The 20921-nt window shown below is 44.3% G+C and overlaps 1 protein-coding gene across 4 annotated transcripts in view; it reads right to left on the bottom strand.

Annotated features, from left to right (window-relative positions):
- Positions 1-20921, bottom strand: part of LRRC63 (leucine rich repeat containing 63) — a 121994-nt gene that overhangs the window by 77413 nt on the left and 23660 nt on the right. For 2 of the 4 annotated variants that reach the window (XM_077483242.1, XM_077483243.1), the window contains 2 exons: positions 6248-6458; positions 5976-6098 (listed from right to left, as the gene is read on the bottom strand). In XM_077483242.1, the coding sequence (XP_077339368.1) occupies positions 5976-6096 (121 nt within the window). In that variant the 5' untranslated portion in view covers positions 6097-6098; positions 6248-6458. The remainder of the gene's footprint in view (positions 1-5975; positions 6099-6247; positions 6459-20921) is intronic. The other 2 variants (XM_077483241.1, XM_077483244.1) reach the window with 1 other exon arrangement.

Genomic DNA, 20921 nt, shown 5'->3' with positions numbered 1-20921 from the left:
GTCCTCATCAACATGGGGACAAGGTGCGGCCCCCCTTCCCCAAGGCACCCCCCATGTTGAGGGCACAGGCCTGGTACGGCTCAGGAGGGGGGGGGGGGGCGCTCGCTCGTCCCCCCCTTTCCTGGCCGGCCAGTTAGCGTGCTCGGACAAGGGTCTGATGTCAAAACTACTTTATAAGTCCGCCGGATAGTTTGATCGTGTGTACGCGGCATTAGGGATCTCCTTTCCCATGTAAAACCAGCAACTAAGACATTGGCAGAGCTCTTTTTTGGTTTTATCAGAGGCAGCAGCAGCCAGGTGAAGAAATTAAAGCTTATGTGCTCGCCCTTTGCAGACTAGCCTCTACCTGTTCTTTTGGGGAGCACCTACCTACCTACTGCACTGAGAGATAAGTTTGTCATGGGACTGAATTGTGACTCTAGCCAAAAGAGACTGTTAACAGAGAAAGACCTTACCCTTACAAATGCAACTGAAATAGCTTCAGTGATGGAAATGGCTGTGAAAGATACAGAGAAATTAAACCCCCAGGGCAGAAGGGAAGAGGTGGAACAGGAAGATTTCAGAACAGCAGTCAAGCCCACAGTCACAAACTGGAAATACTGACCCCCACCAAGCCAGAAGTCAGCCTGCTACCGTTGTGGGAATACAGACCATGATCACAAAGTCTGCCGGTTTAAGGATCAGACCTGTCATAATTGTGGTAAAACAGGCCATCTGAAACGAGTTTGCCGTAGCAAGAAGGTGTGAGATACACAACCTCTGAACCCCAAGACAAAGACATATATGGTGGGAAGATATACATCATCATCTGAGTCAGAGAATGAGGAAGTGCTCCACAGATTAGACATACATCATATGCATTCAGCACCCTCCACAATGACTGTAGAGGTAACCGTTGAGGGAAAGAAACTAAAGATGGATGTAGACACAGGAGCAGCAGTTTCAGTTATTACTCAGAGACAACTTCAGACCCGAACAACTGTCCGCCCAACACCAATCAAACTGCAGACATACGCAAAACAGATACTCCACCCACTGGGTTATGCAAAAGTACAGGTAAAGAGATTGCCATTATATATATACTAGAAAATGGGGGACCCCCTCTCTTTGGGAGAGACTGGATTGCTCACTTTGGTATGCCAGACATCGCCATAAATCCCTGTAACACTGTTACAATTCCATTAGGAGACAATGAGGGATGGGTGGTGTCCCTGAAGCAGTGGTTCCCAAAGATCTTTGATGACCAGTTGGGGAAAATAAAGCATGACTGTGTGAGACTCAAGCTGAAACCCAACGCTCAGCCTAAGTTCTTCAAAGCTCGGACAGTACCTTTCACACTCCGAACAGGAGTGGAAGCAGAACTAAGTCGCCTGGAGGAACAAGGTGTCATCTCAAAGGTAGAGCATGGCGAGTGGGCATCACCTGTTGTACCAGTAAAGAAAGCGAATGGGGACTTACGCATTTGTGGTGATTTCCGCATGGCACTGAACTCCCAACTGGAAATAGACCACTATCCTTTACCCAGAGTAGATGACGTTTTTGGCTCTCCGGCAGGGGGTCAAAAGTTCACCAAGCTTGATCTCAAATAAGCATATTTACAGTTTGAGGTCCTTCCTTCTTCCCGCAAGTTTCTGACCATCAACATCCACAAGGGACTGTATGAGTACAATCGGTGTTTGGTGTAGCCTCTGCCCCAGCCATTTGGCAACGAAAAATGGATGAGATTTTGGTGGACATTCCTTTCACATAGTGCCTGCTAGATGACATGCTCATCACGGGACGGACGGACCAGGAACACAAGCAGAACATGGAGCTTGTGTTGGAGAGACTCCAAGAGCAGGGTCTGAAAGTGAACTTAGCAAAATGCCAATTCATGGTGCCTAAATTGGAGTTTTGTGGCCACCTTGTGCATGCAGAGGGTATACACACCACGGAAGCCAAGGTTGATGCTTTAGTCAAAGCTCCTGCCCCAACCAACGTCCAGCAGCTGTGATCATACCTTGGCTTGCTGAACTATTACCACAAATTTCTGCCAGATCTGGCACACACCTTGTTTACATTGAACATGCTTTTGGAGACACACTCCAGATGGGACTGGTCGGCTGCATGCCAACGCTCTTTTGAAGTCTCTAAGCGGAAGCTGTTGGCGTCACACATGCTCATTCTCTATGACCTCCAGAAGCCTCTCACCTTGGTTTGTGATGCCTCACCCTATGGTCTGGGGGTGTACTATCTCACATCTTACCAGATGGGTCAGAAAAAAACAGTGGCATTTGCCTCCAGGTCTTTGACCAAAGCAGAAAGCAATTACTCATTGACAAAGAGGCTCTTGCGCTTATATGGGCAATTAATTCATCTTTACCTGTATGGTAGAGAATTCACCATACCGACAGACCATAAACCACTCCTTCAGATCTTTAGCCCTGACAAAGGCATCTCTCAGACTACTGCGGCCCACCTCCAACGCTATGCCCTATTCTCAGGAGCATACAGTTATAAAATCCAGTATCGCGGTCATGATGCCAATGCTAATGCAGACGCCATGTCCCAACTGACAGGGAGGTCGATGGACTCTGCTCCACTGGTCAAGAGTTGTCGTTACACCAGCCTGTCCTTGTCTTCTGGGGAGATAGCAGCCCATACAGCCAAGGATACCTTTCTAAAAACAACACTCTCCTGGGTACAGGTCCGGTTGGCCTGCAACCATCACACAGGATTATGAACCTTATTTCCGTAGGCGTATGGAATTAACTGTGGCTGGCAACTGTGTTTTATGGGGAGACCAAGTAATCATTCCACAGACCCTCCGTAGACACATTCTGGACTTGCTACATACTGGTCATCCCGGGAGCACACGTATGAAACAAAAGGCCCGAGGCAATGTGTGGTGGCCAAACCTAGACTCAGATACAACAACATATGTGAATGCTTGTGCTGGATGTGCACAAACTGCAAGAGGCCCTCCTCGAGAGTGTGTCCAGCCCTGGACTTGGCCCACGGTTCCTTGGTTTCGCCTACACTTGGACTTTGCAGGCCCGATCAGAGTACACACCTTCTTGATCATAGTGGACGCCCATTCAAAGTGGCCTGAGGTAATTCCTGTTACTCAGCCAACAACTAAGGCAATGGTTTCCATCCGGTTACATCTCACTGCTATGTTTGGATACCCCAGAGAAATCGTCACAGACAACGGTGCACAATTCACCAGTCAGGAGTTTCAGCGTTTCCAGACTGCCCACAACATCAAGCACAAGTTGACCGCACCTTACCACCAGGCTACAAATGGTCAAGCAGAGCGGTTTGTGCAGACTTTTAAATGATATTTCAAAGCTACAGTGGCTGCAAGTAAACAACAGTCCCTGTCACCCCAGCAGCTGGACTCCTTCCTTTCTGCTTACAGAAACACACCACATGCAACCAGCGGGAAAACTCCAGCAGAACTCCTTCTGGGTCGGCAGCCATGGACTGTTTTGCACATGCTCTGCCGTCAAACAGTCCAGGAACATGTACTGCAGTCCCAAGACAAGATGGTCAAACACAATCAGCTTCCCCAATTCACAGCCCAACAAAAGGTATGGGCCCGATCTTATGGGGCTTCCAACACCCGTTGGCTTCCTGCTGTCATTGCAGAGACTTTGGGACCCAAGATGTATAGGATCTGCCTGAAAGATGGTTCCATTTGCAGACGGCATGCGGACCAACTGCGTCCTCGTTTTCAACTGCATGAATCCCTGACACCGGCTGAACCGCCAGTGTCGCAAGGAACTGCTCCCAGCGGATCAGAATGCACGGGGACCGATGATTGGGGGCACTCTGAACTTTTGAACTCAACTCCAACAGAGCTCTCCAGCCCTGGTCCGGAGGTCGGTTCACCCACTGAGCTGGGGGATCCCTTCTTGGCTTGGCCGGTGCCCATTCCAGCCAGCCCTGATTCCTCTGGTCCCGAGTCGCTGGGTGCCCGCCCTCAACGACACTGTCGCCCTCCTGACCGGTTTCAGCTTCAGGACCGGTTACGAGACTTTCGACGGGGCCGCTGAAAGTGATCCGATTTCATTGTATCCCCGCAACTGTCCCTGGAAGCTTGATCTCACATCTGGATGCTGGAAAAGTCCTGTGCATCTCCTGTGTTTGGAGGACTGTTATTGGACAGTTATTAGTTAAAGTTTTGTGCCTTTTCACATTTTGTTGTTTTTTTTTGGTTTGTTTTTTAGGGATGGATGGAAAGTGTTATACCTGAAGGGTTCCACATGTACTGTCACTTTAAGGCTGACTCCACCCAGGAGTGATGACAAGGGTCAAGGGGCATAGTAGCCATCTTAGAGCACATGTAAGGAAGCATAATAAGATGTACTGTCCTGAGATGCATGTTGCAGTGTACAGTGAGTACTGAAATAAACATCCGTTGTTCCAGAGCAGAGTCTTGTGTCTCACAACTTAGAGGATATAACAAGAATAATGATGTGTATTACTTTAGAATAAGTATTCCTCTTGGTGTTAGTGGGTATTTACGCTCAATGTGAATAATGTTATCTACCTCTGTTGTTTGATTGTATATTGTTGTCCTCCTATGTTGTTGGATTGATATAAATAAATAAAATAAAAAATAAAAAAAATGTCAGACTTGAACTATCTGTCCCCAGGTCTCCTGAACTGGCCCTCCTTTTAGTCTCCTACCTTCTTCTCTATGCCAAGGAGGAGATCCTCTGTAGATGGTCATCTCCTATCCCGCCTAGTCTGTCTTCATGGGAGGACAAAGTTAATGCTGCCTTGCCCCTCTATAAAATTACGTATATTAGTCGAGGTTGTCCTTGTAAGTTTGATAAAATATGGTTACCCTGGATTACTTAGTTTAAGTTAAATCTGCTGTCTTGCTTGCCCCGCCTGTCCACCACATTGACAGATGTGACTCACAGCTGTCTTGTTGCCCCTCCCTCCCCCTCATCTTCCCCACCCCTGCCCCCCCCACGCCTTCCTTTTCCCCTTTCTCCCTGTCCCCCCCCCCCTCAATTCCCCAAGGGGTGAGAGGTGTGACTTCTGTATGGGACTCTCCGGTATTGTTTCAAAGGTAGCGCTGCACTGTTTATATAATGCTATGTGGACGATAGCAAAGCAATATAAGATGTGAGAAAGCTGATGTATTGTAAGTTGTATGTTACGTACACATGTACTCTATTGTTATATCTTTATTTTCCTTCAATAAAGCACTCCAGATTGCTAAAAAAAAATGCCACTTGTAGTGTAAAGTGGATTTGCCTTTAGTAAAAAATAAAAACCGCAGAAGTGATCACATACCACCAAAAGAAAGCTCTATTTGTGGGAAGAAAGCCCCAAAGTATTTACAGGGAAATTTCTTTCTGCTTTGTTTTAGCTCACACCAATATGGAGTATGCAGTATTGCAAAACATTTCGTCAACACCGTATTTTGTAATACTTCAATAAAGTTCTGAAAAAAAGGATAAAGGTACACAGTGGGGTTTATTTACTAAAGGCAAATCCACTTTAGACTACAAGTGCAGTGGAAGTGCAGTCGCTGTAGATCTGAGGGGGGCATGCAAGGAAAATAAAAAACAGAATTGTACATGATTGGATGATAAAATCAGCAGTGCTTCCCCCGATTTCAGATCTTCCCCTCAGATTTACAGCAACTGCACTTCCAAGTGCACTTGTAGTGCAGAGTGGATTTGCCTTTAGTAAATCAACCCGTGTGATGCCTTATAAACAACACATCACACTGCCCCTTCACAGCGCACACCGGCAGGTGCGTTTTATACAATGCATAACGTGTGCCCACTGTGAATGGGATCTTTACTCTGACTGCACATGCAGCGTGTTTAATCTGCGTCAGTGAGTCACAAAGTATAGAAACCTCACATAGCCAGGCAACAAGTATTTTTAAAAATAGCAGCAACAGCCTACATATTTCTTTTAGCACTGGTTTACTTCAATACTAGTATATGTTATTTCCATTTCCATACCTTTTTCCTTCTTATATGGCTTGTTTCCTTTTAGCACAGGTACTATTTTAGGCGGAAGAGGTCTACGCAACAGCTTAGGTGGTTCCAACATGCTTTTCAGTGGCAGACATGGCAGCTCCATCGCTGAAAAATGAAAAGCAAGAAATACAGTATGTAAACAACAGGATTAAATAAAATCAAAATGATTCATATCTTAGCAATTATGTTCACTTAAAACTGAACTCCAGTATAAGCAAATATTGTCTATATACAAGAGTCATATAAATTCTTACTTGAATCTTGGGATGACGTGTGTATTTCTTCCAGATTTGTGCAGTAATCCAGTATGAAATGTTGCTTCCTGTATTAAGACCTTTCACTGCTGTTCTTTCTTTGTGCAGGGTGGCTGGTCTTGTAGCAACCCTTCTCCTGTAGTATTCCACAGGCAGCCTGTAGTGGGTGGAGTCTGCTGGGTCTCTCCTACAGCTCTGCTTCCTGTACAGGCTATGTACAGTACAATGATGATTTTACTTACTTTTACAATGTAATGTCTGGGTTTGCACAATGCAGGTTTTATCATTTGTGGCTATTAAGAAATATATTTAAATGGATGTTTTTTGTACCCTGAGTTCAGCTTGAGTGAGTCTTTTTTTATTAACATTTGTCAGATAAGACTTGTCTGTCCTACAGCTATATCTCCTTGAAACAATGAATTAGAATAAATCTTTGGATGGTTACTAAGACGCAATGGAGCCAGTGCTAACTCAAAATATGGTGGACTTGATAATACCTTATTTTCAGCTCTAACTAACTGATGGATCATGTGTAAAATAAAAAAGTATAGCAGTGATTAGCAATGCAATCAGTATTAAAAATGAACTAGTTAAATACCGGCTACAGGATAGCCAGAACATTAAATATTAGCCAATACAATAAGATATCCTCTCACAAAACTTTACCACTTGCCTACTGGGCACTTTTATCCCCCTTCCTGCCAAGGCCAATTTTTAGCTTTCAGTGCTGTCGCACTGTGAATGACAATTACGCAGTCATGCAACACTGTACCCAAACTAAATTTGTTTCTGTTAAAAAATGTTTGCAAACAAGTAATTTTTCACCTTTACTGATGTACACAGGTGAGGCTGCACTGATGAACACTGGTGGTCACGTATAAGGTGGCACTGATGAGGCTGCACTGATATGTGGCACTAATGTGCACTAATAGGTGGTACTGATAGGCAGCACTGAAGGGAACTGATAGGCGGCACTGATTGGCAGCACGGGTGGCCACTATATCATAGGGACACAGCTCACCACCGATTGCCACTCACCCACGAGGGTGCGCATGTGCGGCAAGAACGGGAGGATGTCATATGACATCCTCCCAGAACTAGAGCAGATTTTGGGTCTATTATAAATATATAATTTTCGCTTATAAATATATATTTTCAACGTATTCGTTTTTAAACTCCTGAGCCCCTTGTCTGACTCATTCATGCGAGTCTGAGCTATTGATCTCTGTAAACCACAGGCATTTTACAACAAAGAAACTAAGGAGACAAAAATAGTGAAAAGATGCTAAGAATTCCACATGCTATTTAAATGGAATACTGCATAATAATTATATACAATATTCCACAATTAATGTTATTATATACATTTGACAAATAATGTATCCCATTCTCTTTCATAGGGGCCCCTATTAAAGGAGGCTTCCAGATTCTGAAAGGTCACCCCCACAACTCCCAGACCAGAGTTGTGGGGAAGAGGCCTTTGTCCTCATCAACATGGGGACAAGGTGCTTTGTCAGGGCATAGTACCTCCCTAATGTTGAGGCATGTGGCCTGGCATGATTTGGGAGGGGGGGGTGGGGGGTAGATGGTTTAAAATCCATACCAGACCTGAAGGGCCTGGTATGGATTGTGGGGGGACCTCCACGCAGTTTTCTTTTTTTTATGTTTACTGGCAGCTCATTTGTTTACATTCTACTGTCAGACAGGAATCCCCCATCTAGCAGCAGATGTCAGCTCCTTAAAAACTAAATTGCAAAAGGGGGTGCCCTGGGAATTTTTTGGGCAAAGGGTAGTAACCAGAAAAGGGAGTAAATTAACAAGCGTATAAAAATATACAAAATATATTAAAAACAAAGCAATAATAGAATTGGTACACAAGGTATAACAACCTAAAACAAATTAGTCAAACTGAATAATTACACAACAGTTAGATTCTGAGACACACAGTTGATCTCATGATGAGAGGCCAAACGATGTGCGTGTACACAGGAGTCCCCACATGTTTCAGAATATTGGTATGAATAATTAATTCCTTGTTCAGGGGCTGGTTTGAGACAAGCTGTTTTGTCTGGTAATAAAACAGCAAAAGTCAAAAAGAGTATAGGAATAAACAAATATGCAAGTGTAAGAATACAGTAGGTAATAGCATGGCATATAGAGATGGCAGGTAATAAAAACAGGTAATACAGTATAACTAACTTTTGTGGTTTAAGTACACAACATTGTTCACACAAAGGGGAGCAGAGGGAAGATCCATACATCACCCCCCCCCACCTGGTTCTATCGAGAAGTGCCCGGGACGAACTGCATATGCGCTGTATGTAATACCACAACAGCTGATTTTACGATCAGCTGTTGTGTTGGCGAGACAGCGCCTGCGCACAACAGCCGACTGAAGACATTTTTCAGTAAGATTGTGCCAAGACACATTCATGTAGGTGAGCGGCGGAATTTAACATGAAGGGGGCGAATGGTTTCATTGATGGTCACTGCTATAAAGATGGGGGCAGAATTTGTAATGTTTAGCTAGCTAAACAGGCCCTCCAGGAAGAATAACAGATAAAGATTTGTTTAGCAGATTTGTTTGGGCATTGTTAAAAATTCCGCCCCCGTCTTTGCAGCACTGCCCATCATTAAAAACATTCATGCCCTTCATGTTAAATCCACCCCTCACCTACGTGAACACTCCCCAGCAGAGCAAGGCACAATGTGACTGAAAAATGTCAGTCGGCTATTGTGCGCAGGCGCTGTCTCGTCAACACAACAGCTGATCGTAAAATCAGCTGTTGTGCTATTACGTACGGCGCAGTTCGTCCCGGATACTGTTCGATAGAGGGCACTTCTCGACAGAACACCGGCCCCCGGATCCAGGGTCCTGCTGCCACCTCAGGTCTAAAGATTGTGGTAATCTCAGGGTGCCTTGCCACTAGGCCTGTGATGAAGCCAGGACCTGACAGGAGGAGAGTACTCGGGAGGCAGAAGATCAGGCCACCAGCTGAATGCCAGGAGGAGAGGTAAGTGAGCCATCACACAGAGGCTGAGCAAAGTCCCTAGTTGGGTGACTGGGGTTAAAATGTGTGAAGAGGGGGTATTTGTGGAGTGTGTGTGGGGGATGGTATTTGTGGAGTCTAAGGGGGGATATTTGTGAAGTGGGTGTTTTTGAGGGTATTTGCGTGAAGTGGGGTATTTGTGGAGTGAAGGGGTAATGCTGGGATTGCGTCCGCTGACATCAATGCTTTTTTTTTCCGCTGATCGATCCAATTCCCACTGGAAATATAAGAGGGGGGAAAAGAGGAAGGGAGGGAGGAGAACAGTAAGAAGGACCCAAAAAAAAACATCATTAGGGACTGGCATTTATAACTTACGTGATGCTGATTTGAACAGAGAGGAGATCATTATTTTAGATAAGGGACTCAAGTATGCACCAACAAAAAATCTGAATAAGTTTGACACTTATGTTCAAATACAGAAGTATGTACGTACACTTAACCTTAAGAAATATTTAACGAAACCTGATCCGAAACCCCCCCAATTTGAAAATTCCCATCATTTAGCATTAAGAAAGAAGTCTGTTTTTAACCCAAAAAAGGAAGATAATAAATATTTAGATGTGTTTAAGAATATGGTCACAGAAGATTTGAAAGTTACGGGTCAGAAAGGTTAATTACCCCCACTGGATTAAGAAAGGAATTGAAGGTATTGAAGGCATTAAGCAGCGAAAAGATGTAGTCATACGACCCGCTGATAAAGGTGGAGGACTTGTAATTATGACTAAACAGTATTATAAAACAGAAATGGAAAGACAGCTGGGGATAGGGATACCTATCTTAAGCTTAGTGGTAACCCTTTGTTGGAATATAAGAGCAAGTAGTCAATAAGGGAGAAAGAGAGCTATCCTATCCATTAACCACTTCAGCCCCGGACCATTTTGCTGGTCAAAGACCAGACCACTTTTTGCGATTCGGCACCGCGCCGCTTTAACGGACAATTGCGCGGTCCTGCGTCGTGGCTCCCAAACAAAATTGATTTCCTTTTTTTCCCACAAATAGAGCTTTCTTTTGGTGGTATTTGATCACCTCTGCGATTTTTCTTTTTTGCGCTATAAACAAAAATAGAGCGTCAATTTTGAAAAAAACGCATTATTTTTTACTTTCTGTTATAATAAATATCCCCCAAAAATATATAAAAAAACATTTTTTTCCCTCAGTTTAGGCCGATACGTATTCTTCTACATATTTTTGGTTAAAAAAAATGCAATAAGCGATTATTGATTGGTTTGCGCAAAAGTTATAGCATTTACAAAATAGGGGATCGTTTTATGGCATTTTTATTAATATTTTTTTTTTACTAGTAATGGCGGCGTTCAGCAATTTTTATTGTGACTGCAACATTATGGCGGACAGATCGGACATTTTTGGGACCATTGTCATTTATACAGCAATCAATGCTATATAAATGCAGTAATTCCTGTGTAAATGATACTGGTAGTGAAGGGGTTAACCAGTGGGTGACAGTTTAGGGGTTAAGTGTTCCTAGGGGTGTGTTACTAACTGTTGGGGGCTGGGCTTTAATTTAGTGAACACTGATCTCTGCTCCAATCACATGGAGCAGAGATCAGCATCACTAGTTGCTAGGCAGAATGGGGAAATGCTGTTTACATCAGCATTTCCTCGCTCAGCCGCCCCGTGAGACGATCGCGGGTCTGCCCGTCGCGATCGAGTCCGTGGGACCCGCGACCGGGCTCACGGGGGTCCCGACCAGCATGCAAGTGCTCCGCCGATGGCGCACTCGCGATGGCAGGGTGGCATTAAAGATTGGACGTACCTGTACGCCAATATGCCTGCCTGTGCCATTCTGCCAACGTACATCCGCGTGCGCTGGTCGGAAACCGGTTAAGGAAGCTAAATATCTTAACCCCATTGCATGTCGAACACCCAGGAAGGCCAATTATCAATGGAATTGAATCGGTTTGCTCGAGATTAGGGCAGGACATAACTGCTGGTGGTTAAAACCAAGGCATACATTAGAGATACCAAGCATGTGATCCAATGTCTTGGTTCTGTGATAGAATTGGATCATTGTATTCTGGCCACCGCAGATGTAGGGTCTTTGTACACCATCATTGGGCACCAAGAGGCTATAGCATCCATTGAATGGGCTATGAGAGACTCTGGCCTTTCTAGGAAACTTAAAAAATTTATATTGAACACAATTATTTTTGGTATAATGGATATTATTATTTACAAGAGGGATTGCTATGGGAGCCAGATTTGCTCAGAGTGTAGCTAAACTCTTTATGGCCCATTGGGAAGATGTAGAGATTCCCAGCCCTAGACCGAAAGAACTCATCCTGTATAAAAGATTTATAGATGATCTTATAAATTACTTGGAAGCATCATTTGATACATTTAAAGAAAAGATGGATGGAAATGCTAAAAATATCAAGCTTACGTGGACGATAAGTAATAAATGTATTACCTTTTTGGATCTGGAAATTTTCAAAGAGGGGGGAAAATTGTTTACAAGAAATCATTTTAAACCCACAGACAAAAACTCGTACCTACTGGTGGATAGTTGCCACCATAAGATGTGGCTTATTAATATTCTATTCTGAAGAGCCAATTTATGAGGATACGAAGGAACTGTTCTAAAGAGGGAGATTTACCGTATTGAAACAATCAGAAATATTGACCATTAGATTTAGAGAAAAAGGCTTTGATATGAGTAAAGTTGAGAAAGATAAAATTAAAGTATTAAATATGAATAGGGATACATTGTTATCAGAAATCATGCAACAAGAGCCATTTTGTTGTGAATTCAATGTGATTTTTGTTTTTAATATTCAATTCAGACAGGTGGAAAAATTATTAAGAAACATTGGGATAGTTACCTGCTCTCCCAGGATTTGTTTATAGAAAGTCCCCTACCCTGAAAGACCTAATAGCACCTAGGGTAAAAGACCCCCTCCAAGAAACAGAAAGGTTTGTTTTTTGGAGTATTTACAGGCTTTTTTTTGCGTGCGGTAGATGTAGGGCCTGTCGTCATGCCAGGAGTAATATTAAAAGAGAAAAGAATTTTGTTTGACGAGTACAGGTAAAAAATATGTGATCAAAGATTTTGTAACCTGCTCCTCTACTGGCGTGATTTATGTGCTCGAATGTGGGTGTGAGTTACAGTATATAGGTCGCACCTCTATAACCCTGCAAATTTGAGTAGGAGAGCACATCAGCAATATTAAAAAAGGGAGCATTACTCATAGTGTCTCTAAACACTTTAACTACTTCAGCCCCGGAGCATTTGGCTGGCCAAAGACCAGAGCACTTTTTGCGATTCGGCTGTGCGTCACATTAACTGACAATTGCGTGGTAGAACAACGTGGCTCCCGAAAAAAATTGAAGTAATTTTTTCCCCACAAATAGAGCTTTCTTTTAGTGTTTTTTTTAACTTTTTGCCATAGTAAATATCCCCCAAAAATATATTTAAAAAAAAACATATTTTTTCCTCAGTTTAGGCCGATACGTATTATTCTACATATTTTTGGTAAAAAAAAAAAAAAAACGCAATAAGGGTTTATTGATTGGTTTGTGCAATTGGTTATAGTGTTTACAAAATAGGGGATCGTTTTATGGCATATTTATTAATAATTTTTTTTATTAGTAATGGTGGCGATCAGCGATTTTTATCATGTCTGCGACATTATGGCGGACAGATCGGACACTCTTGGCGCGATTTTGGGACCATTTGCATTTATACAGCGATCAGTGCAATTAAAGATTACTGTGTAAATGTGACTGGCAGTGAAGGGGTTAACCACTAGGTGGTTAAATGTGTCCTAGGGAGTGATTCTAACTGTGGGGGGGAGGGGCTGTGTGTGACACAACACTGATCACTGCTCCTGATTACAGGGAGCGGTGATCAGTGACAGTGTCACTAGGCAGAACAGGCAAATGCTTGTTTACATAAGCATTTCCCCGTTCTTCCTCTCCGTGAGACGATCCGTGGTCGGACTCACGGAGCTTGCGGCGGGCGAGGCTATCCAAGCCTCTCGAGATCACGTACAATAACGTAATTTCGAGCCAACCTGCCGCAGTAAATTGATGCATAATAAGGATCCCAGTTCGCTTAAATTTTGGAGTATTGAACAGATGGAAAAACATTGGAGGGGTGGTCATTACATCAGACAACTCATTAAAAGGGAATCTTTCTGGATTTATGAGACCAAGGTTCTTTGGCCGAGGGGGTTGAATATTGACTTTGACCTGAACTGCTTTGACCTGAGCTGCTGTTTGCTATATACAGTGGTGTGAAAAAGTGTTTGCCCCCTTCCTCATTTCCTGTTCCTTTGCATGTTTGTCACACTTAAGTGTTTCGGAACATCAAACCATTTTAAACAATAGTCAAGGACAACACAAGTAAACACAAAATGCAATTTGGAAATGAAGGTGTTTATTATTAAAGGTGAAAAAAAATCCAAACCATCATGGCCCTGTGTGAAAAAGTGATTGCCCCCCTTGTTAAAACATACTATAACTGTGGTTGTCCACACCTGAGTTCAATTTCTCTAGCCACACCCAGGCCTGATTATTGCCACACCTGTTCACAATCAAGGCATCACTTAAATAGGAGCTGCTTGACACAGTAAGGTCCACCAGAAGATCCTTAAAAGCTACACATCATGCCGAGACCCAAAGAAATTCAGGAACAATTGAGAAAGAAAGTAATTGAGATCTATCTGTCTGGAAAGGGTTATAAAGCCATTTCCAAAGCTTTGGGAATCCAGCGAACCACAGTGAGAGCCATTATCCACAAATGGCGAAGACATGGAACAGTGGTGAACCTTCCCAGGAGTGGCCGGCCGCCCAAAATTACCCCAAGAGCGCAGCGACGACTCATACAAGAGGTCACAAAAGACCCCACAACAACGTCCAAGGAACTGCAGGCCTCACTTGCCTCAGTTAAGGTCAGCGTTCATGCCTCCACCATCAGGAAAAGACTGGGCAAAAATGGCCTGCATGGCAGAGTTCCAAGGAGAAAACCACTGCTGAGCAAAAAGAACATCAAAGCTCATCTCAATTTCTCCACAACACATCTTGATGATCCCCAAGACTTTTGGGACAACATTCTGTGGACCGATGAGACAAAAGTGGAACTCTTTGGAAGGTGTGTGTCCAAGTATATCTGGCGTAGAAGGAACACTGCATTTCATAAAAAGAACATTATACCAACAGTAAAATATGGTGGTGGTAGTGTGATGGTCTGGGGCTGTTTTGCTGCTTCAGGACCTGGAAGACTTGCCGTGATAAAAGGAACTATGAATTCTGCTGTCTACCAAGAGATCCTGAAGGAGAATGTCCGACCATCTGTTCGTGTACTCAAGCTGAAACGAACTTGGGTTCTGCAGCAGGACAATGATCCTAAACACACCAGCAAGTCCACCACCGAATGGCTGAAGAAAAACAAAATGAAGACTTTGGAGTGGCCTAGCCAAAGTCCTGACCTGAATCCTATTGAGATGTTGTGGTATGACTTTAAAAAGGCCGTTTATGCTCGAAAACCCTCTAATGTAACTGAATTAGGACAATTCTGCAAAGATGAGTGGGCCAAAATTCCTCCAGGACGCTGTAAAAGCCTCATTGCACGTTATCGCAAAAGCTTGGTTGCAGTTGTTGCTGCTAAGGGTGGCCCAACCAGTTATTAGGTTTAGGGGGCAATCACTTTTTCACACAGGGTCATGATGGTTTGGATTTTTTTTCACCTTTAATAATAAACACCTTCATTTACAAATTGCATTTTGTGTTTACTTGTGTTGTCCTTGACTATTGTTTAAATTGGTTTGATGTTCCGAAACACTTAAGTGTGACAAACATGCAAAGGAACAGGAAATGAGGAAGGGGGCAAACACTTTTTCACACCACTGTATATATGCAGAGGGTCAAAATCGACAACATCCAGAAAACAATTCATCAGAAAAAAACAGCCAACTTCAGACAACTAAAGCAAAAAGAAGATATCGACACCAACATCCCACAACCACCGAAGTTTTCTCTGACCCCAATTACCACGGACACTACTAAAAACATCATCAAAAACCTTTGAGACAGTATATCACCAATTGACATCATCCCCACAAAACTCTTGAAAGAATTTTCCGACATCGTGGCTCCCACTATAACTCACCTCATAAATCAGTCATTTAAAGAAGGGATTGTGTCGGGCGCCCTCAAACAAGGCATCGTCAAACCCCTGCTAAAGAAACCCAACCTCGACCCTCAGGACCCTAACAACCGCAGGCCGATAACAAGCCTTAACACCATCTCTAAGATTATGGAGAAAACGGTAGTACAACAGATACACCACCTGGACACACACAAACTCCTGGACCCGCTGCAATCAGGCTTCCGCCTGGGCCATGGAACAGAAACAGCACTCCTCAAGATACGGGATGACGCCCTCGAAGCAGCAGATGACGGAGAATCATGTCTCCTGGTACCGTTGGACCTCAGTGCAGCGTTTGATACAGTGGACCACAATACTTTACTCATCCACCTCACAGAAGTAGCAGGAGTCTCAGACTCAGATCTACAATGGTTTGCATCCTTCTTAGGAAATCGTTCTCAGACAGTGAAACTAGGAGCATTCACCTCTGAAACCCGGGCAGTCTCTTGCGGAGTCCCTCAAGGATCACCCTTGTCGCCAGTGCTCTTTAACATATACATCCGCTCACTCCTCAAAATCATCAGAATATCAGACCTCTGCTTCCACTCATACGCTGACGACACGCAACTTTACTTTCGTATCACCGGACAAAAAGAGCATCATCAGCAACTAGAAAATTGCCTCACTTTGATAGACGACTGGATGACCACTAACTCCCTTAAACTCAACGAATTAAAAACAGAGCTTCTTATCCTACACGCAAACCAAAATTCCCGAACCAAGATTCCTTGGACACCACCCACCATCTTCGGACAGACCATCTCCCCAAAGACCAGGACAAGAGTCTCAGAGTCACTTTTGACTCAGAAATGTCAATGGACACGCAAATAGGAGCAGTAGTCAGTGGTTCTCACCATCTGCTCCGCCTGCTACGCAGACTCATCCCCTTTATTCCAAAAGGAGGACAAAGCAGTGGTAGTTGGAACAGTCATTAATTCACGACTTGACTACACAAACTCCCATAGGATTACTCCAATATCAACTTGCGCGCTTACAACTTATCCAAAACACAGCGGCAAGGCTGATAACAGGAAAAAAAACCTGGAAATCCATCTCCCCTTCCCTGAGGAGCCTACATTGGCTAACCGTAAAGAATCGGATCACATTTAAGACCCTCTGCCTCACCAACAAATGCACGCATGGAGATGCTCCTCAATACCTACTCGAGAAAATAAAACACTACACACCCAACCGCAGTCTTCGATCATCTAACCTAAACCCCCTCCTCATTCCCAAATCCCGGTACAAATCAAAGGGGGAACGGAGATTCGCTGTCCAAGGACCACGGCTCTGGAACGATCTACCGACCTAAATCCGCATGGAAGAAAACCATCAGGTCTTCAGGAAAAAACTCAAGACCTACCTCTTCTAAGAAGCATGACAACAAAGCACGAATACAGTGCCTTGAGGCGATTCAGGTCGCATTGTAGCGCTATACAAATTATTAATTAATTCAGAGGGTACTTGCGTGATGGAGTCACCAACGTATTTTTATTTAGCCAGACTTGGGATGATTTGGTGTTCTAATGCCGCGTACACATGACCGGACTTTTTGACAGCAAACGTCAGACTGAACAAATTCGTCGGACATGCCAATCGTGTGTGGGCTCCATCGGACCTTTGCACGCCAAAAATCCGACGCACTTTACAAATAGAACATGTTTTAAATTTTCCCGCCGGAACTCCGTCGGACTCCCCAAAATCGATACCAGACCCTTATCCGAGCACGCAGCCCTGCCAGTCAGGAAAGGGGGTGGGAATGAGCGAGCGCCCCTCTCCTGAGCCGTAACAGGCCGCATGCCTTCAACATGGGGGGGTGGGTGCTTTGGGGAAGGGGGGCACCCTGCGGGCCCCCCGCCCCAAAGCACCTTATCCCCATGTTGATGAGGAAAAGGGCCTCTTCCCAACAACCCTGGCCATTGGTTGTCAGGGTCTGAAAGCAGGGGGGCTTATCGGAATCCGGGAGCCCCCCAGATCGCGGCCCCCCACCCTATGTGAATAGGTATGGGGTAAATCGTACCCCTACCCATTCACCTGGGGGAAAAAGTGTAAAAAAAAAAAAACACACTATACATGTTTTTAAAATAGTTCATTAGGCAGCTCCGGGGGTCTTCTCCCAAGTTGGGGGGTCTTATTCCGACTTCTCCATGCTTTCCGGTTCTTCTCCCGCTCTCCGGCCTCTTCTCCTGGACTCCTCTGCTATCTTATTCCAGCTCTTTTGCTACCGTTGGCCCGGTCTTCTCCTTCATTGTTGCCATCGCCTTCTTCTTCTGTTCTTTTCAATGTTGATATGATGCTCTCTCCCGCTGTAATGCTGTGGACATGCTGCGTATCAAATTATATAGGTACAAGGGGCGGGTCACCGGGTGATGTCACATGATGACCCGCTCCTTATGACGTCACAGCCTCGGGCCTGCCTGCCGGCGGAAGTCCGTCGGACCCTAGTCTGCTGGAAAGTCCGGTCGTGTGTACAGGGCATACGTTTTACCGTTAGTATTAGTGCTATTTGGCTACTTCCTGTTTCCTGTGTGAGATACAAGGTTGTGTCTCACGCAGCTGTCTCTGTTAATTGAATCTGGATAGAAAGTGAGGAGTCGTTGCACATTACGAGGGGACAGCAGTGTGTTTAAACAATGGTGAAAGGTCCTGTCTCGCCCCTTGCTAAAAAAGCCACGCCCATTTGACGTAACGCATATAGGGGGAGGAGTCGAAGTGATGACGTCATCCCGCGAGTATCGTGCCATTCATAGCATCCTTAGCTTGCACTGCTTAAGTGCTTCATTTGTGAGTATTTTTTTGTTCTTCCTATCTGGACACATAAACCTTTGGCATACAGAGAGCACTAGATCTGGTGTTTTTTTTATCCTATGTTCTACCAGAGTCACTTGAGAGAGGTCTAAGCCCTTGTACACACGGTCGGAGAAGCCGTTGGAATGTGTCCTATCGGACCGTGTTGTCGGATAATCCGACTGTGTGTGGTATGCATCGGACTGATTCCATTGGAATATCCGTCAGACCAAATTTTCCAACATGTTGGAAATATTTTCCGACCAACTGGTCCGATCGGACATACTCTGATCATGTATAGCCTACTCCGACGGACAAGGTGCCACGCATGCTCACATTCAAATTCCGATACGGAAGCGCTCGTTCAGGTAAAACTACTGCTCGTAAGCGATATAGCACATTCGTCACGCTGCAATGTTAAAAATTCTTTCATCAAGCGCATTCTCTTGTTCTTTACAATGCTGGAAGAACGAACTTTTTTTGATGCTCATAGTCACACACACTTCTCCCGAACGTATTTCATTACTCTTTTTTAACCATTTCAGCAATACAATTTTAGTTTGCGGCACATCTACACAATTTTAGATTTGGTTTATTCTTTTTTGGATGGTTTTTTATTTTTAATTCTTAAAAATCTCCTTTAAAGACAGTTTGCTCATTTCTCCTTTTTTTGGGGTGTTTTTTGTGTGTAAACTTACCACAACAACATTATTTTATTTTTTATCTTTGGTTTTTCTTTTTTAATCTACAGGAGGTTGTTTAGTGTTGGTACTCCTTGTTATTAATTTCACTTTGTATTTTTGAAATGTACCTGCCTGCTCACAAATAAACTGGCCTTTTGGAAGGAAAACACATACACAAGTATTTCATCAAACAAAAAAACCTTTATTTTGGTCGCTATAAAATAAAAATACGAAAGCAGCACTGGAGAAACTTCTTACTTTGGTGCAGCCTTTGGCCCCCAGGGCAGACATGAACAAATTAGAATAGAAAAAATTGGTGGCCTGAGGAGTAGATATCTCAGGGAGAGAAGTCTGATCCCGAAGTCCTAGAGAACAGGAAATTCAGATGCCATTTCTGTCCCCACGATGTGGATCTTCAAGAGGCTGCATCTTCTGGCAGACCAGACTGAACCCAGGCCATCACTCACTCGTCTTCCTTCGGCATTTCCCACCAGGCATCCTTCGAGGCTGTGGCTGGGCTCCTGTAGTTGGGGCACGAGGAGGGCGTTGTTCGACCTCCTGGCTGCCACTTGCCACAGCCTCCCCCCGACTGAGGTCTTCCTGTGTATGAAAAGGGGACATAGTTTTAGTTTTTTGATCATCAATCACACCATTTTGTGCTCCTGGCTTTTGATAATTGAATGTTACCAAGTAGAACAGACTATCATTCTGAGACCAGCATTTTTCTTTCCCGTCCCAATCATTTTTGGTCACTACTGTCTATTGAGATGTAAACCACTTTGAGAAATCACAACTTACTGATCAATAAGAACATCTAGTTAACATCAATAAATGTAACACAAGAAATATGTTCAACAATGCAATACCTGTCTCAAGCTGGGCCGCACCACATGTTGCTGCCTGGAAGGCCCAGGTTGGACATCAGAAGCCTCAGCTGGGGGTGAAGGATGCCTTGAAGGAAGACTGGAGAGTGGCGGCCTGAGTGGTGGCCTGGGTACCCCTTGGTCTACCAGAAAATGCAGCCTGTCAAAGTGAACCATCCTGGGGTAATAAACGGCATCTGTATCTCCTGCTCTCAAGGACTCCAGGTGCTTCTTTCTCTCCCTGAGATATGTAATCTTCATGGCCCCAATTTTCCTATTCAGATAGGCCATGTCTGCCGTGGGGACCATGATCCGCACCAAAGAAAGCAGTTTCTCCAGTGCTGCATTCCTCTTTGTTCTGACGGCATAAAACTCTTTGTGGAACTGCCACAGGCAGGGCATCTCCATGTAGAGTTCTAGGAATAGCCCCATAAAATTTTCATTTTGGAATGGATCCATATTGTCTGCAAGACACAACAAAAGACAAACCCTCAAATACTAATAATGCCATTAAAAACCCTCCTAATCTTGTCCCAACATCGGCCTAGATAGAAGCAGTCTAGTCTAGTGAAGCACCAAGTTAAAAATTTTACCTTCGTTTCCACGTTCGTCACGTCCGCGCATCACTCTCTTCCCAGATCGTACAGACGATACACGCGTGTTGCGTTTTATATACAGTGCGCATGCGTGAAACTCCGCCCGCCCCTGACGTTCTTTCCAGACTATTCCCCGCCCCTTCGCTTCTGGCGCAGTGAGGAGAGCACATGGCGGAGAGAACGAAGGTGTGCACTAATAATAGTTCCACTAACGAGGAGGAGGGTGAGGAAAGCCCTGAGCCTGAAACGTCCCGATCCAGGAAGACAAGATTTAAGACCTCAAATATGTCTTTTGGAGAGATGTTGGAGATGGTCGACATATTGAACAGGACCGACTATGATGGGAAGTATGGACCTTACCCAAACCCAAGTATCAGAAAGGCCAAGATCATGAATAAAGTTGTGAAGAGTCTTCAGAAGAATTTTGGGGTACACCGATCCAAGGATCAACTGAGAAAACGCTGGTCAGACCTGAAACTGAGGGAGCACAAGCAGTACATAAGGATCAAGCGTGTTCTTAAAAAAAGTA

Source organism: Lithobates pipiens, unplaced genomic scaffold (assembly GCF_037356315.1).
Source record: "Lithobates pipiens isolate NorthernLeopardFrog02 unplaced genomic scaffold, aLitPip1_a1.2 Scaffold_16, whole genome shotgun sequence".
Taxonomy (NCBI): domain Eukaryota; kingdom Metazoa; phylum Chordata; class Amphibia; order Anura; family Ranidae; genus Lithobates; species Lithobates pipiens.
This window is presented reverse-complemented; position numbering and strand designations above follow the sequence as displayed.